The sequence below is a fragment of the Taurulus bubalis genome, assembly GCF_910589615.1.
Source record: "Taurulus bubalis genome assembly, chromosome: 8".
NCBI lineage: Eukaryota > Metazoa > Chordata > Actinopteri > Perciformes > Cottidae > Taurulus > Taurulus bubalis.
In genome coordinates, this window is record NC_136596.1 from 11,386,845 (window position 1) to 11,412,140 (window position 25,296).

At 46.0% G+C, this 25,296-nt stretch overlaps 1 protein-coding gene across 1 annotated transcript; it reads right to left on the reverse strand.

Annotated features, from left to right (window-relative positions):
* Positions 1-1,381: 1,381 nt before the first annotated feature.
* setbp1 (SET binding protein 1) lies at positions 1,382-24,001 on the reverse strand (the record flags this gene model as incomplete). Its single annotated transcript, XM_079222999.1, has 6 exons — positions 1,382-1,887; positions 5,627-6,692; positions 6,806-7,013; positions 7,137-9,065; positions 9,493-9,902; positions 23,579-24,001. The coding sequence occupies 6 exons, from the start codon at positions 23,999-24,001 to the stop codon at positions 1,382-1,384; spliced, it is 4,542 nt and encodes a 1,513-aa protein (XP_079079125.1).
* Between the last annotated feature and the right edge of the window lie 1,295 nt (positions 24,002-25,296).

Here is a 25,296-nt window from a genome sequence, read left to right on the forward strand (position 1 = left end):
CTGGGATTAGCTTTTCAAAACACTGACTGAGCCCTCTTCAGCTGAATTGTCCAATCACAATTCAGACTTGGGCTTCGGTTTGACGCTTTTGGCTGCGCAGCCTGCATATACAAATTGATTAAAATAATGCGTGCTTTCTGGAATGGATATCCACACCATTGAAGGCCAAAACATAAGGCTGGAACAAGCATGTAAGTGCTGCATTTGATTGAGCAAGTGTATGGTTTTTCATAGTGCAATAAACCAATTTTAAGGTTTACCAAAAACACACCTGATATTTCCCCTGTATGCAATGCCCCCTGGATATAAACACATAAATGAGTGTATGAATGAATATATGTGGTTCTTTCTGTCTGAAAACAAACTTGTCTTGAGTCGCACCCATGTCTGTTTTTGGTTATAAAACAATACACAACTTTCATTGTCTATGGTACAACAATTCTATTTGATATACTGTATGTCATGTATACATGGCTATGAGCTGGTTTCTCATTGTACAAGGCAGGCAACAGTGGACTTTGTTTCTATGTACAGTCTGGGACAGTCTCATCCACCATATTGCCTATATGTCACTGCTCAGGACAGGCCTAAGCAGGGAGGGAGAATTAAATGACACACGGGGGTAGGTGGAGGGAGCAGAAGCAATGGCAGATGTAACATGATTTGGGAGTAGATTAGAGGATAACGGAAGATGAAGTTGAGCGGCAGGCACCAGGGAGAGCTAAAGAATTGGGGAGAGTGACGAGCGGGAAGGGTGACCAGGGGTGAGAAGCTGCCAGCAAGTATCAGTTATTCCTCAGAGAGAGTACGAAAACAAGGAAGGTACAGATGAGGGTGTGAGCAATAAACAGGGATAAGTAATGGGGTAAGGTGGCTTAATTACTGCTGTTTTATCCCAGGTCTTTGACAAGCGTCCTCAGAAAGGCAAAAATAAGCAGAGCTGCACAGTTTAATATTAACCATTCCCCCTCCCGTTGCTGGTAAATATATGGCTAAAGCCACATTCAGATACAGTATCATAAAGTACCATACACATCACTGTATCAGATACATAAAGAATCACATAATATCCTACACTATCATGAGTACCACACACTTTTATAGCATCAGATTCAGTATCAAACAGTACCATATAGTGCCATTGCAAATGAAGGTCCAAAGAATTCTTGAAAGGCTCATGTCTGGTTGGGTTTAGCAAGCAGAGTGATGGTACCGTACGTGTTTCCTCCTCCTGTGACCCTCTGTAGTCCTCATGAATCAGACAGGGGAAACAAGTCACTGTGCACCAAGGAGTCCCAGAACGAAGGGCACTGCATCTGAAACAGCACTGACTCCAACAACTGCTCTCTGTTCGGTTACAGAGTTGCTCCCTCCAGCAGGTCTATTGACTGGAAGGAGCCCATAACTCGTCCCTGCTGTGGGCCCTGCCTCTGCGTTTCCCCCCTTTGGCCAGTGGAGGCACAGATCGCGCTTGATGCACCACAGTCTCAATTGTCGCTGAGATGGAATCGTGATTTGAGAACTCCAGTGGCTCGGGGATCAAGCTTGGCCTGAGGCTCTGCCTACCTGGCAGGTCATCGCACCTCTCCAGGACAGGCATCCCCTGAGTTCTCCCATTACCTCTCCTACCGGCCAACATGTCCAAACCCCGACCAACAGCCCGATTATCCACACTCCGATTAGTCAGCGCTGATTCTTCGATGGGTTGTTTTCGGGGCCGCCCAGGCCGTCTTTTGACGACATTGTTTCCTGTTTTGGCTTGTCGCTGCAGGCGCTTGGCACGGAGGATCTTCTGCACATGCTCAAAGTTCAAAGAATGCATCCTCCTCACGTCCTTCTGGATCTGTTCCACCTCGCGTCGCTTATACCTCCGTTTGATGGGAACATCTGGGGGAGGAGAAAGTGAGCATGAATGAGGTGAGACATCACAAGGTAAATAAATAAAGTCTAGTCTGTACAGAGAAAAGGTGTCTTTATGCTAGCATGTCGGTAAAAATCCTTGGAAAGGCCAGGAAAGACATCATGCCAATTTAGCTCATGGTGAGAATGTCTTTTCCTTTTTGCTTCAAGAGCTTCCTGCTAATTTTGACATATTCATGTAAGCCTTTCAAAGCCCAGCTGAGCCAGGAGAGCAGATCCTATCCTGTAATTGTCTACTACAGAGCTGAGAGGAGAGGGGAGAGGAGGAGATCCCATTCTGCTAGCAGGAAACCCACAGAAATGTCTCCTTCAACCATTTAATATGTCCCTACACAATAACAACCCTGCGCATCTGGAGCACAGGCTGCCAAAAAGCCAAACGCACATATCGAGACATTTATCCACATGCATGTCCTCACACAGACACAAATACAAACACACACATACACGCACATGCCCATTATGCACAAATAATGAATTCAGCAGTTCAGAATGGCTGAGCAGAAGAAACTGGAGCCATATTGTTTCCTTCACACTGGTGAACTGGGCAGTGTGCCCTTTACCCGCTGTTCTATCCTGTCTCCTTCCCCTTTTCCCCATCACTCTCATTCTTTTTCCCACTCTACTCTTCATAGGCCACAACATGCTACTCTCTAATTTTCAATTAAACTGGTAACACTGCACCATTTCATTTCCGTCTCTATTTCAGAAACCGCTTCCTGGTCTTGGTCCATCGCTGTCATTCTTTTTGTTTCCCATCTCTGTCCCGTTTCGTCTCCCCCCTCCTCTCTGCCTGGGCACTGTTCCCGGGGCTCAGACTGAGCCACAGCCAAAATGGAGGAAAAGCACAATCAGCCACCAGTCCCCAAGCAGTGTGCATAAAACATCCCTCGCCTTTTTTTTCTTAAGCTTTTACTCCTATTTCTCCATCCCCTAACCATCTCATCTCTTCTTTTGCTCCAGAATCCTGCTGATTCAATGTAGCAGGTTTCTGCAGTGCTCGAACACATAGTGACTGCCATAAACTAGCACAGCGCTGAATTTTATACAACAAACATGCCCAGCCGGATTGCAAGATGGTTAAATAGTGAGGCACAACACATTTAGAATATTCCTATTTGTTTCATCAAACATGGCATCTAGGGTTAGAATAATTTACTTTGTGAATTAAAATGTTTGCAACAAGCAGATACTGATTTGTGATACTGTCACCCAAGGTTTTCTTTTTACATTTAAAGAAACCAAATCGGAATCTTGAAGGGAAAATATAAATTTTTAAGAGTTTATAGCTCTATGACAAGGTGTTTACTAATGAACTAAGTATAAGGGAAAATACAGAGAGGCCTGACCGCCCTCCGTTTAAAACTCAGCGGAACATCTCACTCTATTGTTGCTCAAGAATTCAGGGCAGACAGTAAAATTAGTCTTATGCAGAAAGCACTAAGTAGCAGTAGTTTATGTGCTGTGCACACGCTCAGCTCTCTCTCTCTCTCACACACACACACACACACACACACACACACACACACACACACACACACACACACACACACACACACACACTACAAAGTAGCAGAAATTTATGAGCTGCATACACGGAACATAAAACCAGTGACCTTCAGCAGTGCGAGGGGCCGTATAGCACTGAGGACCTGCTCCTCTGTGGAATAGGAAGTCAGTACTACACAGAGATACATGCTCACAGACCAGGTTTCAGACAGGATAAAGTCATCCTTGATGTATATAATTTAGCGAGTGTTTCTCTGCATGAAAGTGCATGCATGTGTCATGTGACACAAAGACAATTATTCTCACTAATTCAGTAGAAGATGACCTGCTTTTATGCAAATATGCATGTGAGAGATTGCTGTCAGCTGCAGTGAGACCTGCTGATTGCTGTAGAAACACACACACAAGCATACAAAATCAAATCACTACAAAGTAGTTTTAGTGAAGCACGATTTACAGACTCACAGTTGCAAGCTCAGACAATAATATACATTTTGCATTTGTATCAGCTTGGTTCGGTGTGTTCATGTATACATGTATGCATGCGCGCCTGTGTTTTAATTGGGCTAAAGCTGTGAAGTGAGGCAGTAAGTCATGCTAGAGGAGGGCCAGTTTGAATGGGGAAAAGAGAGGGTAATGGGGGAACGAGGGGGAGGGGAGACAAGGGAAAATGCAGAAAGAGAAAGGGAAGAAGGAAAGAGAGATAGAAGGGGGAGGGGGAGGAACAAGGGGAAGTCTGAGTGTGGGGATTGTGGGAGAGAGGCAAAGGAGGAAAGCAGGAGCAAGAACTGCAGAAGCCGCAATAAGGGAGAAGGGAAGGACATGGAAGGCAGAAGAGGAATAACAGCACTGGAAGGATGGTGGTGGTGGTGGTGGTGGGGGGTAGTGTGTATATGAGTCATCCGTCCTGGATCCCCTGGGGTGGGGGGTGTATTCTAACTGAGCCCCTGGCTTCTCCTCCCCACCACTGGACTAGGCCCCAGTCATTAAACCCCTGGCTGCCAGCCAGCTCTTTTAACACAGGCAAGGGCCTTTTACTGCGTGTCTGTAGAAAATAAATCACACTGTGTGAATAATATATCTCTGGCAAAGGCATTGGCAGGAGAGTCGGAAGGGAGGGAGGGGGGAGGAGGAGGAGGAAGGAGAGATTGGTGAATTATAGTCGTCTCCATCCATGCATTACGTTCTTTCTATCCCCAGCCAGATGTGCTCAAAGACAGCAGAAAACAGAATGTACCAAAAATACACATTAGTCTGGAAGTGAGAATTTGGGGCTACCCTGCCTCTTTGTCTGCTGTCTTGATAATGCTGCACATAGCATACTTATAAATATGAATCATCTTGACGAGTATGCTTCCATCTACATTTATATAGATTAAATAGGGAAACCCCTGTTAACTCTGACTAAATACGTGATTAAGCCAGCAAATAACAAGCTCTTTATCACTAGGGAACAGAATAATATGGTGGACAGCAATTATTTTTGCTAACATGCTCCTGATTTGGCCATATTAAAAGTTCTGCAACGTTGGCAGGTTAAGATGAAATCTACTTGGTTTGTAACGGCAAGATGCAAACAGTAAAGCCCAAGTGTAGCATCTTGTGCTTAACAGTATGCTCATCCAGTGTTCCCTGCCTGCAGGGATCCCTGGATGTGCATGCAGCAACCATTGTCCAAACCAAAACTATTTCAACATGATGTTAAAGGCTAAATGAGTGGTCACGCAATGACTTCTCAGTGGTTATCTCCTGTGTACAGTAGAAGTCACTGTCAGTTGTAGTTTTGTTTCACTAAAATAGTCCTACTTTTCTCTAACGGATAGACGTCTCACTGTTTTATGACCTGCCCTCCTTTGCCTTGCAATCCGATCTGTGATGAGGTCCATTGCTGTGTTAAGCTACAGTTAGTGTCAGACAAACACGGCCTGCTGATGCTTTGTATCAGAAACGTTCCACAGGTGAACCATGGGTGGCTTTTTATAGTGAGGAAGCTCCAGGAAGTATAGTCATAAGTGAATTGGTGAGATAAAGACAAGTAAGCATCAAGCGGTTATTGCAGTTTGGGCTCACCTCAAACCTCCAACACGTCATCAAATAAGTCTTGCTTTATAATTATGGCAAAAGGGCAGCGCACTCCTTTGTAAATACACAGTGTGGTTAAAAATGAACAGGTAAACCTAAAGTAAGTGGTTCTTACCATTGTGGGAGGGACCAGAGCAGTTGTTCATCTGTCCTGGCTCCTGCCTGGCAGTTTGGAATGACATTAAGCCCTGATCTCCAAACACAGCAAGCCTCGTCTTCCTACTCCGCCCTCCACACTCATCCTCCCGTGACCCCAAAAAGAGGTCAGAAGCTGAGTCTGACCGCTGGGTTTGGCTACTGTAGCTGCTCATGAAGCTGTTTAGTGGCTGTCGAGTCTGACGGGAGTGGAACTGGCTGTCAGCGAGAGAGTGTGTGGACAGCTGCTCCGACTCAAACATCCCTAAGCTGGATCCCAGGCTTGAGTATCTACCACTGCCCCTCTGCATCTCCAGATGCTTTGAAGGGCCCTGACTGACCAAGTCCCTCCTGTCACTCAGCATGCTAAGGCGCGCACTGGTCTTAGCTCCGCTGAAGAGCCCACCCAACTCCTGCCGATCTCGCAGTGAAAGGAGGGGTTCGTCCTTGTGCTTATGTTTGTGCTTGTGCTTCCTCTTATGGAGGCGAACCCCAGCAAGACCACTTGCACTGCTACTGCCTAGGGATCCCAGGCCCTCTCCTCTTACAGAGGGCCCCTGGAGTGGGCCACTGGAGCTGCGAAGCTTGGCCTCTGGTTGGAGTTGTGAGTGTCCACTGGAGTGGAAAGCCTTGGGAGGGGGGATAGCAGGCCTCATGAAGGGAGAAGGAGGTGCAGGTCCTAGCGAGTGGTGGGGCAGGTAAAATGGGGGAGCAGGGGGAAAGTAGCCCAGACTCAGAGGAGATGCATACGGCATCGCATACGGTGCTGCATAGTAATTTCCCCCTCCCAGCGGATAACCATATCCTTGAACGAAAGGCAGCTTCGATGTGATTGGCTCGCTGACTTTGGCCGGACGGCCGCGTCTCCTCTTAGCCTTCAGATCGGCGCTCCTGCGGAGGTACGAGCTGGAGTCACAGGGGTAAGAGTCGTAGGTAACAGGATAGTAATGATGGAAGTTCAGGCGGAAAATGGAGGGATATGGCTGCTGGGGGTAGCAGGTGTATCGTCTGTGAGACACTCGTAGCTGCTGAAGCTTTACCACAACCTACAAGGAGGTTGAAAAAAGGAAACATTTAGGAAAATACATCATATATAATGCACTTGCACATTACAGTGCTTGTTCAAAAATGACACACAGAATGTATTTGTGTTTCTCACCTCCTCCAGTTCAGAGAGAAAGTGAAGATGATCTCGGCTCTGTAGGCACTTCCTCTTCCGTCGATGATGTTTTTGCTTCTTTTCCTGTTGTGACAGGAAGTTGTCAACAGCAGTTACTTGCCGTTCACAGCGTGCTCTGCTGCCTCTGTTGGATGCTTCCAGGGCTGCTGCCTCCGCAGCCTCAAACCCACACAGATCAAATGAGTACCTGCATGAACACATTCAATATAAAATCACATTAAAACCACCACATTTATGAATATATGTCTTATATGTCTTAAATATAAACCAACAAAAGCCTATAACTAAAGTTTTGAGTTTGTAAAAGTACCTGCGGCGAGAGGCGGAGCCCTTCTCAGTTTGATCTGAGGTGCTGTTGTTGTCAGTCCCAATCCCACTGTCACTTGGAATAGTCTCCTCACTGTGGGACTCGCTGATGGGGGACAGGGTCACCTCCTTCACTGATGCCCCTTCTGAAAGGTGCGATGGTGAATTAGCCAGAAGGCGGGGAGGAGACAGTTTCCATCCGCCAGAGAGGAAGCTTCTGCCTGGTAGTTTGGAGGGCAGAGCTGAGATGGGCTGCAAACTGGGCATAGTGGCATCAGAGTGGCTGGTTCTTAAGGATGGAGCACTGGAGCAGGGAGACAAGGTGGCCGAAGGCACTACAGGGCTCTCATAGAGACTGGCTGTGGAGACAGTCAGGGGGGGCTTGTCCCTAGTGGTTTTGGGAGGATTGGAGCCTTGGGTTTCTGCTCTGGGTTTCCGCCCTCTCTTCTTACCAATGTAGATGGTTCCTCTCTTGCTGACATTTATCTGTTTTCCCAGCCGAGCCTCAATAGTGGACGCCATGGCACTCATAGCTGAGGTAACAGGGGCAGAAGATGATTTCAGAGCCAAAGTGCCGTTCTGACTGGAGCCTGAAAGTATCTCATTCAGGATGCTTTGCATTTTCCCAAGCTTCATCTTATTCACTGGCCTGGCAGGGCCCCTACCACGCTTTAGTTTCAAACTATTAGAATTGGCGCAGGTGGTCGTGGAGGCCATTTGCACTAATGTGTTTAGTGTCTGGGTCTTCCTCCTACGGTTTAGCCCTGCAAAGGTTTCCTGTGCCAGTGGGCTTGGAGGTGAGGTGGAGGTGCCCTCATGGATGGTCTCCACTGTTAGGAGTGGCTGTTTCTTGGGTCGTCCTCGTTTCCTCTTAATGGGCGTATGGACGGTCAGGCTATCAGTGTTGGTGTAGAGGGGGCTAGAGGGGGTGATGGGGAAGGCCGAAGGTGGGTCAGCTAAGGTCAAGGGGCTTCCCCGGTTGTCTCTCTGCAGTGATGTGAGACTGGCATGGTTTTTAGCTTTCAGGTAGGACCATCTGTCCTTGGTCTTGGTGGTTCTGGAACTGGCTGTGGAGCTGGTGCTGTGGCTGGGGCTAGGACTCAAGGCCATCCTGGGTTTGGGGCTGAGACTGGCGCTGATGCTAGCCCTCGGGCTCGGACTGATGCTGCCCCTGGGGCTGGGGTTCGGGCTAGGGAGTCTGGGGTTTGTGTTAAGATTGGCTTTGTTGATGTGATTATAAGCCAGCTCTCTGTGTTTAAGGGTGTCTGAGTTGATCTTAGGACGACCCACAGGGTTCTTTTTTATTCTATTTGCACTCAAAGCTGACTCTGGGTCAGACCCGCTTATAACTATCTCTCCTCTTTCTGCCCGGTCTACCCTCTCTCCCTTTTCTCTTTTTTCGCATTTATCTGCTCGCTCTGCTTTTTCTATCTGTTCTCTACTGACATCGGCGGGACTTGTAAGTCGAGAGTCGTTTTTGTGAGTCTCCATCTTATGTGCTACTTTGGGTTCTGGGGCCCCAGGCTGGTGCTTCTCTGTAGTGTCAGAGTCCTGCCGTTGCTGTAATTGCTCCATTGCAGAAAATGACTGGTCAAAAGAAGGCCTCCTCCGCCTCTTTCTTCCTTTCCCTTCCTCTGTCAGCATGGGCATCCCTCTGTCTTCTTCGTCTCCTCTCCTCCCAGCAGTTGCTCGCTCTCTTTCCTCTTTTCTCCTTTCCTCTCTATCGTCATGGAACCGCTCAGCTGTCTCCTCTTGCCTGTACTTCTGCCTCGCCTCTGAATTAGTTGGGCTCTCCAGTCCTTTCTCTGGCTGTCTTCCCCAAAGTGTATCAGCACTGTGGGGACTACAGAGCATCCTCTGGGAGTCCTTCCTGCAGTACTTCCTCTTGATGTTCCCAAAGAGCTGCTCACTGACCTCTTGCAACCCTCTCCCCCTGGAGAGATACATACAGAGAAGAAATGTGAGATAATACATGTTTTGTAATTCGCAAACCTTATACAACATTTACTATTGTTTGTGTGTGACCATACAACGACAGTATTACTTTTATTGTGTTATACCATAAGACATCCTGCAATTCATGTATTACCTAACTTGAATCATAATTGTGTCTGTTTTATCAAATTACAAGGAAGTTTTCACCTCCCCAAATTTTACCACCTGACATTTTTTTATTATAGCAAAGGATACAAACAAATAATCACTGTCCTGAAAGTATATAATATAGATACATAAAATATCACAATACAGCATTGCATTATGTTGTAATGTGTTGTTGATACTCTCCCATCCCCAGTGCAGTGTACAGTATTTATGTTTGGCTCGTGATAACATCCACCTCACAAGAAAACAATTCATACCTGCTGAGAGAGGTCAGGTTGAGAATACTGGCATCTGTAACCACTGGCAACTGCAGGTCTGGAGTCAGGGATCTCTGAGGTGAGGGGCTTCGTGTAGCGGTTCGTGAGAAAGGTTGGGTCGGATCAAGCGAAGAGCTCCTACTGGCTACTGCCAGTTCTCTGGCTGGCTCAGAATTTGCAGGATTGGCCGGGGATGCAGAAGATACTGGAGACGTGATCCAGTCTGGATTGATTTGGTGTTGATGTGCATGAGCATGTTGGAATTGTTGTGTGAGGGTGTGATGTGTTTGCTGTGGGTGTCCAGGAGGGAGAGAGCTGCGAAGCTGTTGTTTGGGCAGAGTGTGATCTCCCAGTAGTTGCAGCAGGCCTCCCTCTTTCTGCTCAGGCATTCTGAACTGGCGCTCGTATGTCTGGAGACGACAGAAAAGAGAAGCAAAGACTGGTTACTACATACACACTGCAATCACAAGACAGCTTTCTCTAGCTGCAGGGATAGACAAACGGCATGACAATGATGGGATCATAAAACTATTAATATGTTTTATACACAGATTATACACATAGTATGTCACACAGAATCCAGTTCTGCATCCAGTTTCTTTTTGTCAGTGCCAATCAAATCAGTGATTTCTTGTGGTCCGATATGACACTCACGGCAGGACTGAAGCTTTTAATACATCTTGTGTGCATGAGCCAACAGTGTGCAATTAAACAAAAGGCTTGTTTACAGAGCAATTAAATTCCTGTGGTAAGGATGTAGCATGCTGTGAGAGCTGGGGGGGGGGGGATGGAATTGCGGGTGTCTGACTGCACACAGTATTAAACACAGTAGTCAAGCTCAGCCGTGTCCCTGACAGCCCGAGACCCATAAGGATTTATGTACATCGTCTTTATTTTGTTGACAACTCTCCTGTACTGTTCGCAACTGTAACTTACACTTATCGTCATACTGGCCAACCCCTGAACTGCTTATACAATGTATGTCCTATGGAACAATTTATATACATTTTTCCAGTGAGGGGCCTCAAATCTGAAGTCAACCAGTTTATATTTGTCCATGTAAAACTGAAAATGTAAAAGCTTAATATACTCTATTAGACAACATAGCCCGACTTAATGTATCACTGCATAAAACGCACACTGCTGGAAGATGAGAAATAGAGCAGCGGATGGCCTTTGTGGTTTAGCCTGTTATTAACAGACTCAGTATGACGCAACAAGACACTGTTCTACTGCGCTGCAGGGAGATGTAACCTAACCACAGGCCTACCTCTCAGCATACACACACAGGCGTATACATGCGCACACACCCACATACTCACTAACATATACATACAGTAGATGTACACATTTCAAAAGCTTTATGAAATCTTGGCGTCACACATAGTAGCACAAAATGTGAATATAAAACAGTCAGGCATCCAATTTTAGTCTCGATGGATCGGCAACGTGCCAGATGATTAGCTCTCACTCTTTGCAGATCCACACACACTTATACACACACCGTAATGGAACATATAATGTACGTACTTCACATCACAGAGCACATATTTGCAAGAACAAGCAATTCATCTTTTCTATCTTTGATCCTGCCAATGTCCTGTTCTGCCTTCATTTCATCAGCCACTTTGGAGTCATTTTCTCTATCACTATCCATTGCTGCAAAAGCCGTTTTTCAGCCAGATGCAAGCGACTCAAACTCACAGGCGCAAAATAACACACGTGAATGCCCAGCACATGGATGAAAACACACACTGCACACACACACACAAGCAAACACTGAGCGGGGTAAATGATTAACCGTGGCAGAATGCATGTGCTTACATGCACACTCTCATTTATCTCCTGAACACTGACTGCTGTGGTATCCTTTCAGTTCTGAGATGTATGTTTGTGTATATAAGTGGGAATGTGTGTGTGTGTGTGTGTGTGTGTGTGTGTGTGTGTGTGTGTGTGTGTGTGTGTGTGTGTGCGTGTGCGTGTGCACGTATGCATGTGTGTGTGTGGACAGTGACACTGGAGATGAGACGCTGTGAGTCCAAAGAAAGATAAGATGACAGACACCTGATACACACAAGCTTTCTCATTTAACCTGTCCTAGAATACCTGCTGTTTCAGGTTCAAGGAGGGCACAGAAAAAGAGACGGACAGGGAGATTGAGGTGGTGGTTAGAGTGAGACAGACAGACACAGACACACAAATACACAGACACACAGACACACACACACACACACACACACACACACACACACACACACACACTTAAAACCTACCACAAAGCCAACAGAGAGAAGATAATAAAAAGAGGAAGGACCTTTCCTACAAGAGATAGAAGTGCAAAAACAGAAATAGGGAGCCCCCCTGGTTGTGGTTGGGTTATTGGCACCAGTTCAGCTTTTTGTTCTTAGTTTCCGCCCCTCCACCACCCTCTCCTCCCTTTCTCCCCTTTTCTGCTCCTCTCCGCTACACTCTGATATGCACACAAGCAAATGATAATTACTTAATATTGTGATATGTGCTGTGCACTTTTCTCTATTGCGTGTTTTACATGTTATCACAGTGTTGTAGGTGTTGTCCTTATCATTTGTATTAAAACTCACAAGTCTTCACACAGCTTCACCAATGCCACAGAAATAAACATTGTGCTTGAGAAATGAATTCTGATATTTCTCTTTTACACATAAAGTACAGTGCTCTGCTCCTGTCATGTGCTGAGTAAATAGGGACTGTGCTACTGGTGGCCTGCAGCAGGGGGCAGCGGTCAGGACAATCAGCCCTAGCCATGGACTCTGACCCTGGAGCAGCCCACAAGCACATTAGCTGCAAGGTTTCAACCTTTTCCACACTGCCCTTCTTCTAGAAGTCCCCTCTGATCAAATTTAGATAAGGACAACCGCCAGCAGAAAACAGACCCACTGCATGTTTAGTCCTGAACCCATTGGATGTACTCTCCCTACCTTGAGGCTCTCAGGGCTGTATTCAGGGGTTTAGGGTCGTACTCCACAACTAGTTCAACAATCATTTCTAGGATGTCTTCCTTTGGGTCAGCACTGTAACAACATGGACTGGTGCCAGTCAGACAAAGGCTCTCCAACACCCGAATGTAGCAGATATGGAGTTCCACATTCCTTTCCACTGGTGATGTAATCGTCAGATAAGGTCGGGGATAATATGTGACTAAGTGCTGCAATCACCCAACTGAAAGGCACTTTGCAAATGAGTCAGCATATATTTACAGACAAATTCATGTGTGCGCGTGTCTGAATGTAACATTTGCACTTAGGAGACTGTTGTAAATGGAGATCTGGATGTAAAAAGTTGAACTCCAATTTAATGTGAGGGGAGGTATGTGACTCTTTTCCTGTCCTTTCCTCTCCTGAAGCCTCTCATTTTCCACTGTTGAATAAACTAAAAAGGCCAGTGGAACTTCTCTCTCTCTCTCTCTTCTCTCTCTCTCACACACACACACACACACACACACACACACACACACACACACACACACACATAAACACACAGAGCACCCTAACTGCACCATTACACTGGGAAAGAACACCCTAAACAGGCACACCCAAATCTCACAACCCAGCACACATACACACACATATACACCAACAAACATATACACAAACTCCATGCACGCACACACACAAACACCCTGCCCTTCAAATAGTTTTTCACAGCCTTTTATTTGGCTGCCCGCCCAGTGGTTAGAGTGTTTCATTTTTCCCTGTGTATGGAACTGGGCAGCTGTCCAGAGAGACACACAAAGAGAAAGAGAGAGAGAGAGAGAGAGAGAGAGAGAGAGAGAGAGAGAGAAATGGAGAGAAATGGGGAGGGAGGGGGTTACTGAAAGAATGAGCGCGGCAGAAAGGGAGGGAAGAAGAGGACCAGCAGAAAACAAGGAGAGGTGCCTAAACCCTTTACAACTAGTTCCCTCCAAAACCTTATGATTGATATGATCCTCTCTCTCTCTCTGCTTGTCACCAACACTCACACACACTCTCCTTGGCTTTGACACCATGCCGTCTTCCTCTGCCCCTGTGGCCTTGTGCACTGCCCCCCCCCCCCCCCCCCCCCCCTCCCCCATTATCACATCCCTCCTTTTCTTCTTCTTTTCTCTTTTTCTGGAGCTGACCATTCTCCCCTGTGGGAACTACCCCCCACCCCCCTTCTCTCCAGCTCCATTCAGAGCGCTGTTTCGCTGTGATCTGTGTTTCTGACAGCTCTGGACACACACACACACACACACACACACACACACACACACACACACACACACACACACACACATACAGACACACACGCACGCACGCACACACACGCATACGCACACACACACACACACACACACAGACAGAGACACACACAGACGCACACAGCTCCTCTGCAAACAAACACCATGAATACTAACACGGCTTTGTGTCCACAGCACTTAAAACGGGGTAGAAGGCGAGGGAAGGGAGGGGGGTGGACGGGGCGATGCAGAGAAAAGGAGGGAAAAGCGATGGAGGAGAAAAGAGGCACTGTGTTGATCTTGTGGCCACTCTCACAGACCTCCCCCTTCCTCCCTGCCACCCCCCTCTTCCATGTTTCTCGTTCTCTCGTTCTTCCCACCAGTTCTCTCGGGAATAAAGACTTCCATTCATGCGCCTGAGGAGACCCACAGCAGGGGAGCGAAAAGAGGGAGGAAAAGGGGGGGAAAGATGAGGGGGTGTCAAGGTGGGACAGTTTGTGGATCACTGGGATCAGGCCCGCTGCCTAAAATTGTGTGAATGTGTGTGTCTGTATGTCTATTTTCACTCACTGCCGCTTTAGCCAATGCTTCACTATATCTCAGAACTGGTGGCATATGTGCCAGACAAAGCATCTTCTTGAAAAGTTGGGTGGGAAAGTTTGGAAATTGGGTTCCATTCAAAATTTCCACTCTTGGACAAATGCTGCAATTCTACAACTATGTGTTGAGCCTAGAGATACAGAAAAAATGGGGGCTTGATTATTCAAGCCAAAATCTAACTTTTTTCTGCAGCACTTTTTTTTCTTGGTGCTGTTATGTTCCCTTCCCTTTGGTTATGATCAAGTATTCAATCTACAGCATATTTAACTAACTGTAAGGAAGAAGCCAGATTTAATGCACAGCAGTAGGTCCCAAGAAAAATGTTCCCTCCTACGTCCACAGCGGTAATCCTTCAGATTGGAGTGCTCCTAAAGATAGCAGCGAAACACCCAAGAGTCTCCTTGTCACACTTTCTTCAGACACGCTCAAACGTAGATGACTCAATCTGAACAAAAGCCTGTGATTGGCTGAACCAAAGCATGTTATTACTGTGCAATTGGAGGTTTTCACCTGCTCAGTAATGACAGAAGCATTTACATGCTACACAAAGTATACATCTAATCCCCGCTATTAGCATTAATGGTGTCTGTGCAGGCATATATGTGTCCTGCTTGTGAATAGCGCTAAGAACCACATTAAAAGAGTTTTTTCATAGTGATTATTACAGCGATTATGTACCAATTGTTCCTTTCATGGATGTGGCTGAACCTCCAGTGACAGCATTTACACAAGCAAAGAGACTGGCCACACACTGTTGCTCTCTCTATGGGGAAGCATAAGAACAAGTGTAATACAAGTTGGAGTGTTTCATGAATAGACTGAATGCTGTTTCAGTAAATTACACAAACCTACATACATGTGCACAGCAGACAGTACAAAACCAAAGGAACGTGTTGTGCACAGTGCTCTGTGCACCATATGACCCAATCGTACCACTTCTGTACAACAGGAAACAATTAACAGCCAATGAGCTGCTCTAAATCCTAAGGGATGGCTTCCTGTGTGGAATGATGGGTAATTCAAGACAGAAGCTGTGCTGAGATTAAACACTTCCTCTCTGGCAAACAGTGGTCTGCAACAGGGAAGCCTCACTCGCTGACTCGTTAATAAAAAAGAATGCACTCTAACACATCGTTGTCTAATTACTAAGGTGGTCGCATATAGAAATTACCAAAAATTCTAGTTTCTTATTTGGGATATAAAAACTCAAGAACTGGTGTGTCCAGTGTCATATGATGCTTTATTACCCTAAAAGATCCTAATTGTTTTTTATTTTACACTTTGATACAGGAAAACATCACTTTGGATTGTGCCGCTAAAGAAAATGATTAGCTTTTTAATAACAGATAGTGTGTCAACAATGCCGATATTTGTTTCAGTCATTTATCCAGAAAAAAATTGCAAGAATTTTGTTAGGAGCTTTGCAAATGTGAGGATTAATCATTTTCTCTATTTTATATAAATTAAAATGGAATATCTTTGGACTGTTGGCTGGAAGGAAAAGAAATTTGAAGATGGCCTTTAGGAAATTGTCATAATTAGTCGTTAAGAATAACTTGAAAAATGACTCTTGATTCTCCACTTCAAGTTTAAAGCTTGCAGAGTAACACTTTCATTGCTTTGTCTGTGACTATCTTAAGTCCTCAAATGATCCCCAGCTTGCAAGAGAGAGTGTTAGAGAGCCACTTTATGACATCCTCAGTGACAGGGAGACTGGGCAAAAGTGAGACACAATAGTCTTAACCAATCAGACTGCCAGCCTCCCCTCAGGCCCCCTCGTACCAACAATACCGCTTTTGTATTAGGCTGCACTCCACTCTCGCGTTCACACACACACACACACACACACACACACACACACACACACACACACACACACACACACACACACACACACACACAGACACACACACGTAGAGACCAAATCATAGCATCCTACACTTTCTCAGACAGTCACAAAGAGATGGGAGAAGCAGTGCACCACATCTAGAGCTGCATCAGTGCGTACAAAACCATGTTAGAATTAGATTGTGTGTATTTTAGTTATTAACGTGGCTGCGTGTAAGGGTGTGTAAGTCTGTGTGTGTGTGTGTGTGTGTGTGTGTGTGTGTGTGTGTGTGTGTGTGTGTGTGTGTGTGAGGGTGTACGTTTCTGTGTGTTTCCTTCCAGCTCTGGGCACATGACTGCAGCTGCCCCCTCGCTCCCTTGTCTAAACCGGCACCCCTCCTTGTTGTAGGTGAGAGGTCACACGGAGTGGCATTCCTCTCGGTCTGAGAGCGAGCGAGTGAGCGAGTACTATGCTGAGCAGTGGAGGCAGAGAGAGAGACCGAGCAGGGCAAAAATGCAACAGAGCAGGGCAGGTAAAAGATGAGGAGCAGAGGGCATTTGGTAGTGTGTGTGTGTGTGTGTGTGTGTGTGTGTGTGTGTGTGTGTGTGTGTGTGTGTGTGTGTGTGTGTGTGTGTATGTGCGTATGTGAGCATATGTGTGCGTGTGTGTTGAAATGGACCACTAAACAGAAGACCCTTGTGGCTCTTCCCTGCTTCATAAACACAGCTGTTTGTTTAGTCTGAGCCGCCCCAAGAGACCGACACACTGACAGAAGGACAGACAGACACATTTATATAATTTATTCATGTTCGCATCCATACTTAAGAGACAATGAGCATAAATAAACAGCACAACTACAGACTGATTATTTTTACAACGCCTGGTATAAAGACCAGAAAAACTGTCCGAATGACAAACACAAATGTCTTAAAAGTCCCGATGTAGCAGCTTTGATCTGTATGATTACATGTTTTTCATATACAATGTTTTACATCACATAGTGTTGATTGTGCATTGGGGACCATGATGCATGGCGATTCCACACTTTAAATACAATTGAATAATTCTTTTTTTTTAACTTGGTTTAAAAATATTGTTGTAAACATCAGTTATGCCATTTAAGCTAGTAAAATGACAGTGACAGCCTGAAAAAAAGAAAAATGATTTTTGTAAGAGGAGTATTGGACATCACCTCTCCACTGCCATCTCTCTTGCTCTCAGACACACACACACACCCCTTCTGACAGGCCCGACCCAGACAGCTGATGGGGCCATCAGATTTCACTGACAAACACACTTACGCTTCAAGTGAGACACAGTGAAAGTCAATACTCTGCGCCTGCTTCTCCTTTCCTTTGACTCTAATCATCCCCTTTTCCGCCCTCCCTGCACCGAACATCGCCCTCTATCCCTGCTGGACCTCATCTCAAAACCACAGAATACACTTCTCCTCGTATAACACTCACACACACGCAGGCACACACGTACACACTGACAAACCACAGGGACAGAGGCATGATGGAGCCATACTAACAAAGCGGCCACCAGGAACACATGATGCTGTGACTCAACATCATCCGTGACCACAGAGGACATGAAACATGGCCGCCCTCCAGATAATACAACAGTTATGTGAGTCACGCGCAACCGCTGTCTAAAAAAAACTAATTCAGGACATTTTTTATAGTCTACATAAAAATGTTGCCATATCAAAACCATGACTACTTGGATTTAGGCTTTCCATATTTTTTTTCTTTATAGTTAGAGGGTGACGATGTTCTCTTGACTACATAAAGTTATGTCGTTTTGTATAATTCTAAAAAAAAACTATTCATTAATGTAAAAACACTAATAGCTGTAAAACATAGTGTACAATTTAAGAGCTAAATATTCGTTGCCAATATAAAATGCCTTCATGTTCATTGGAAGCTGCTCCCTGACTGAGCCAATGGCATTTCTTTAAGTACAAGTAGCTGCTTCAGATCTCCAATAAATTGTAACTTGAGCTGGACTGGCTATTATATTCTGCCTGCATCTGCCCAAAGAGGAACAGCAACCCACTGGGACTGGGCACAATAGTGAATGAATAGGGCTTGACCTTTGGGACAGATTGAGAAGATGGTATGTGTGTGTCTGATTGAGAAATTAGCTACAGTTCCAACCAAATGGTCAGCACAAACACACAATCGTAGACACCAAATCCAGCCCAGAGGGGAAGAAAGAAAAGGCCAGACTCCAGTTGTCTCAACCCTGACCCACTCGCACAAACAAACAATACCGCACACACTCTCTCTCTCTCTCTCTCTCTCTCTCTCTCTCTCTCTCTCTCTCTCACACACACACACACACACACACACACACACACACACACACACACACACACACACACACACGGAAGCTTACACAACTGTGTGGAGTCCAGCTATCACCTCAACTTCTGAATGTCCGGCAGGGTCAAAGTTCATCTCTTCTTCTGCCAGCCTCCAGGGTTTCTTTGTGTGACTGTGTGTGTCTGAGTGTGTGCATGTACGTGTGCTCACTGGGAGTGACCTTGCAGTGTCGTTCATTGTGGTTACACTGCAGCAGCAGCACTACTGCAGAGCTGATTAGGGAGCAATCTTGTTTAGTGTAATGTAGAGTGTGTGTCTATTTGTGTGTGGGTTTGGCGGGAGAAAGACAGATGAACAGATTGTGTTTTGTCTGGACTTTCTTCAGGTTTGAGAGATACTCAAGAGCAGATCAGAGGTTAGATGCAAGGAGTGTGTGTGTGGGTGTGTGCGTGGGTGTGTGTGTGTGTGTGCGGGTGTCGGTGTGTGTTTCAAGTGTGTACAGGGTGTGTATGGGGGTCAGACACAGATGGACAGCTGGTGTTTCAGTGGTGCTAAATCACTCACCCCTCCCCAATGTGCAAGCACACACACACACACACACACACACACACACACACACACACACACACACACACATACACACACACACATACACACACACACCTACACCCACACAAATATACACACATCCCATCCCCCATCGACTACAGGGAAACGCCCCTTAAAGCATTCCCAGCTCATACTCTCAAAGACTGCACACTGAGGACGCACACACACCAAAATAAAAGCCTGGTTATTTTCAATGCAATGAGAGAGATGAAAATAACTCAAATATGACAGTTTGGTCAGGCAATATTAGAGCTGATCATTTCATGTTCATACACTTTCATAAATCAGTCAAGGATTGCTCTCTGTGGTAAGCACAATGCTTCACATACACACAAGCAGACACACACACTAGCTCCTATTTTATGAGCTCATCAAGTCCCCCAGGTCACCAACCGCCATCTCAGCCAGGGATAAAAACGCTCACATCAAAAGGCTAACCCTTTCACACACACACACACACACACATGTGCATGTGTATAGCATGTGCACACACTTGGTGTGGCAACTGTGGCAGCATTAATTTCCTTGTGAATGCACTTGACTAACACATAATAATCCCAAACACTGCTGGGAGACCACCAAGCAGCACACACACAGACACAGACACACACACACACACACACACACACACACACACACACACACAGACACAGACACACACACACACACAGAGCAGGGGGACCACCAAGCAGAGGGGCTGTCAAGACAAGATAAGTGTGTGTGTCTAGCGTCAGGATTTTGCGTACACACACCACTACACACACACACACACACACACACACACACACACACACACACAGACGCGCAACAACAACAACACACAGCCTGGCCTGTACTCCTGGAAAAGCTCTGGCTTATCTCTCCCCACAGATAGTGAAATGGATTAAGAGCCACATTTGGCACGTCCAGAGAACTGGACAGATAACCAGGAAAACACTCTCTCTAACTGCAATCACTGCTCAACATGATTTGTCTTTCTCTCTCTATGTGTGTGGGTGTGTGTGTGAAAGAGAGGATGCATTTTAGCTTGCCCCTGCACCCCATGTGTAGGCATTGGATCAATAGCTGTGTCTATGTGTGAGCGTGTGGGCATGTGTGTCTGGAGGAGTGATGCAGTGGTTGACCCGGGACCCAATCCGTTAGAACACACACATTCATCTTCCAAACACACACAGCGTGCCCAGACAAAGAGCTGTGTGTGAGGGGACATTCAGCATGTGTGTGATGTCAGCTGGAGACAGAGAAGGGGAGCCCATCATATCCCGTTTATGTGAGTGTGAGTGTGAGTGTGTGTGTGTACTGGTCTGTCCCCTGACACAAGGTGTCTGCTCATTGACCTCCCTGGTTATAGATGCCTGCTATGAAGATGATAGGTGGGTGAGATTACCTTTAGGGCTGAGAAATTTCATCTTCTTTTCTTCTCTTCCATATGGCTGTGTCCAAAATCATTCCCTCGTTCACTACCACCATCATAATAGACACTCACTAAATGTGAGCAGTAAATTGAGATTTAGAATTTGGACATTTAAATATAATGGCAAGGGGTAAATAAAGTAGACTATATTGTAAATAGGGAGTGATTTTGGACCCATACAATTTCTTACTATACAAGCACCAATTCTGTCTGCCTTGGTTCTGCTGAATTGGTCAGTTGTGAGCATTTACATAACCCCTTTTTTTGCATCTTTTTAGTGTTTATTCTATTTTTAGTATTGTTGTTGCTGGAACATGCCAGTTTTGCTACATGAGTGACATTAAGTTTGACATTATTATAAGTCAGAGAAGAGAAGCAGCAGATTATTCAAAAGAAAAATAACCTCAGCACCATTCCCATGTTTTCCTTTGCATCAATCTGCATGTTTGCCTACTCTGTCTATCGTTCTGTCTGTCTCTCCCCTTCTCTGTCTATTAGAGTCAAATCTCTGTCTTAATGGACATCTATTGTATCCTACCTCTCCCCCTTCTCTATTCACCACACTACCACACGCACATACACACTCCCTCTGAGGGGGCCCCTTAACCAGGCTCTCCATATGCCTGCCCCCCCCCCCCCCCTCCTTTCTCCTCCTCTTTCCACAACCCCCTTCTCCTCTCCCAATCTACGACTCAAACTCTGGCTTATGCTCTGTTGCTGCTGCTGCCCCACGCTGCCATCTGCTACAAGACAACAGAGGGTGAAAGAGGGAGGAAGGGGAAGAAAAGAGTGGTGAAAAAGAGTGAGCGAAAAGAGGAAGACATGAGGGAAGAAAAGACTGAGGGGGAAAGCGGAGAAAGAGGGACAGATAAAAGAGAAAGAGAGAAAGAGGGAGAGAGTAGATGTGAACACAATACAGCAGAGAGCAGAGAGGCTGTCCATCTGCTCCCCCTCTCGCCTCCCCTCCCCTTCTGACACACAGTCTCACACACACACACACACCACAAAGAGAGTATTTAACCTCAACGCACACACACATACACACATATGAGAGGGAGACCGAGAGACAGAAAGCAGCCCAGCCTCTCTCTTTAACCCGTTCCTCTCCAGTGAGCCTGCCTGTATTACACCCTTGGGGTGGCAGGTGATGGGTGGATGGAGGGAAAGGATGTGGGGGGTGGAGGGGAACAGAGTGTTGGGAATGAGGGGTTGAAACTGATCTGAATCAACACCAACGCATCAACCCCCCCACACCCCCAAACCTCAAATCTCAATAGAGAGCAGCTTGCTACCTCTGTCACTATGACAACCTCTGTCAATCATACTGTAGCAGTGGGTTTCCAAATGGGGGCCGATTGCGGATTAGGAATGGCTGCCCAAATATAAGAGTGCAGGGTTCACCTCACTCAGTTTACTCATGGATTAAACATTTGTATTAGTAAACAAGCCTTTTCATTCTATATTTACAGAAAGATGACAGCAGGGCGGACATACTCATAAACACATCTGGCAGACAACTAGCTAAAACTGTGGATGACGTCAAAATCTGCCTACATGACAAAGCAACACCCCCATGCTTTCTTTCTTTGGGTTTTTTTCTTTTGGGTTTAATTGCAACCCATGCTTTGGGTTGCAATTACGCATTTGAATCACCACTCAGATTTTAAGCAAAAGGTGTCAGATTTGGTTGGTGATTTCAACAAATGTTCCAATTGTTTGATAAACCAAACATACATGTAGAGCAGCGGTTTCAAACCCTTTTCGGTTTATGAAGTAATGCACTTCCAACCTCTTGTCACTAGCTGCAAATGCTTACTACTTAGGTTTTTTTTTTAGCAATTCAACCAAAACAGATTTTTCTTCCTTTATTTGAGTCCTGGAGAACAAAAATTATCCCGTAGTTCGCTGGAAAAAATTATTAGCTTTGCGTAGCAGAATGATTTTTTTTTTTTGGCCTCTCTTGTTAATTATCGTGTGACCCCTTAATTATTATTATAACATTTCAATGCCCTTTTATTGGTTTCCAACCTCCAAGTTGGGAAACAGTGATATAAAGGATGGGCAATATATCTGTATACAGCTGGCTGAGGATGAGTGGCATGCAGCCTCTAATTGGCTGAATACTGTATTTCTGTTTAAAAGGGGTGTTTTATATTACTGGTTAGACATGTGCAGGACAAATCTTTAATGACGGTGAACAGCCCACACTTTTCTTTTTGGGTTGCATGACCCCTCTTCACAGACATAGAGCAGAAATACAATATATCTGACGATGCAATTACCTCGTGAGCCCCGTTAATTTGAGTTAAAACCAGAAGACTGAAGCACAACAGAACAAAACACGTCCCAGCATCATGTTGACATGATCCTGCTGGGCCTGTCGAGCTCAGTGCCATTGAGATGGTTGTCAGGTTTGGACACAGACACCACTGTGTAGGTCAACACACACTACAAACACTAGATTCCCCCAAGGACCTTTACGTACACAGTGTCACACACACGAAACATCAGTGTAGTGTGTAAAAGGTGTGATGGAGGAGGGGGATGAAGGGGCGTGACCCACAAGAGCTGATTTCATGAGAGGAGAGGAGACAGGAAAGGTCTCTGGGTATATGACCACAAATGGAGAGAGCAGACACCAGCTGTCACTTGCTTATGTCAGCCCTATTCTCAGCTCTTATGAGTGTGAGTATGTATGTTGCATGCTTTTGTAAGTGTGTGTGTGTCACTGTGTATGTGTGTGTGTGTGGGGGGGGGGGGGGGGGGGATGCGTGTGTGTGTGATCTCAGGTAGCCACGACTGGTTTCAATTACGCAGCAAACTTTGACCTTGTGTAACCAAGCAGGGAAAAGAGCTACTGAGAGAGAGAGAAAGAGAGAGAGAGAGAGAGAGAGAGAGAGAGGGAGAATGAGAAAGAGAGAGAGAAAAAAAGGGGTGGAGCGTACGAGAGGGCAAGCAGTCAATTCAAAGATGTGGAGATTTTCAGTCAGTGAAAACTTAAATTAATGAAACGACACACCGACTAAAATCACACATAAGGGGCAGTACTTCCAGGGATGGTGACTTACCCTTTTTCTGGGGGGTCCTTCGTCTTTCTGGCCCCGCCCTGCCCCACCTCCTGTTCGTCCCTGCCGTCCTCCTTTACCCTCTCCGACTGGAGGTCTGATGGTCATCCTAATTTCAGGTGGGCAAATGTAGTTCTCAAGGTTCTTGGGGGGCTTCTTGGTGCGCTTGGTGGTCTGAATCTTCAGCTTTAGACTTCCTTCCTGGAAACTTGCTTCCTTGATGGAGAACTCCTGTTCCTCCAGAAGCCCCTCCCCCTGTTCCTCTAGCCCCTCCCCTTCACTTATGGCACCGTTAATCACATCATCACTGCGCGCCAAACCGATGGCCCCTGCTACTTCCTGTGACTCTTCATTTGGCCCCACCCTGCCTCCCTGTAACTCCGCCTCTTTGGGTCGGGCCGAGCCAACCAGATCCCTTGGCTCCATCCACGCTCCCGCCAGAGCCAGTCAGGATGGGGGAAGCTGTGGCAGCCAGCCAATTGGAAAGTAGAGAACAGTCGTTTGTCGGGCCGGTTGGTTTTGTCAGTCAACTACTGGGGTTGGGTCGGGTGTCCCACAGGAACACAGCGAAGCCAGGGACAGTCTGTAGAGAGAGCAGGTGAATGATATGATTAAGAAACGAAGAGCAACTAAAACAGAGTCCTGTCATCCACATAGCTTCCATCCCAGTGCTACCTCGCAGCACAGCACAGGTCTGTCTGCTGTCATCAACATCATCAGCTGCCTGTTATTTAGACAAACACACAAGCTCATCACAGAGCTGTGGGGACATGCGGCAGCGCTCTGATTTGCATGTTGTACCTTGCATAAACTCATTTTTGACACCCACTACCACTTGCCTCCCTCTCTCTCTACTCTCTTCTTTAGTCACTCTTTGCTTATCTTCTCTCCCTCCCTTTTTCGTTCTATCCCCCACGACAGATCTGAGGCAGAGTGGAGCAGACACTAGAGTGATCAGTGCAGCATAAGACATTCCTCTTCACTGCTTTTAAACCAGGCTGAAGTTAGCCTGAGGACACAAGACAGAAAAAAATGAAAGAAGCTGACTTCTGTTTTTCTTTTCTTTTCACCAGAGCAGGGAAGGATGGAGTGAGGGAGTCACACATGGGGAGAAGGGAAGGCAGCATAAAAAGACAGAGGGAAGGACTCTAAATTCTTTCTCCAGATGTGGTTTACGAGCTGGTCTGGAAAAACCAGAGTCTGAACTGTTTTACACACGCAGGCAGTGGCATTGATACACACATGCATTAAAAACTCCATGCACATTAATACACATATAAATGACAATGTTGCAGAGTACACTTATGCACCGCTGCTGCTATCTCTGCTCTCTAGAGAAAATGTCCTGGCAGCCGTTTCTCACAGGATTCAGGTTTTCCTTTTTGGATCATTGCACATGCCGGCGCAGATATATATTACATACTTACAGTGCATCAACACACACACACACACACACACACACACACACACACACACACACACATATGTACTTACACAGTCCTACTTACACACAGGCGTATAAACAGAAAGCCACCAAAACAAACACTGGACTACACTTCTCACTACAACTCCAGGGAATCCCATCAGCCAATATGACATGAAGCATGACTGAGCTGGAAGTGGGGAATGCTGTCTCACACACCGAGCCTAGACCGACACCATTTACACAGATGTGAACTCAGACTAGACCACTACCTGCGGACATGACTCAAGCAAAAGCT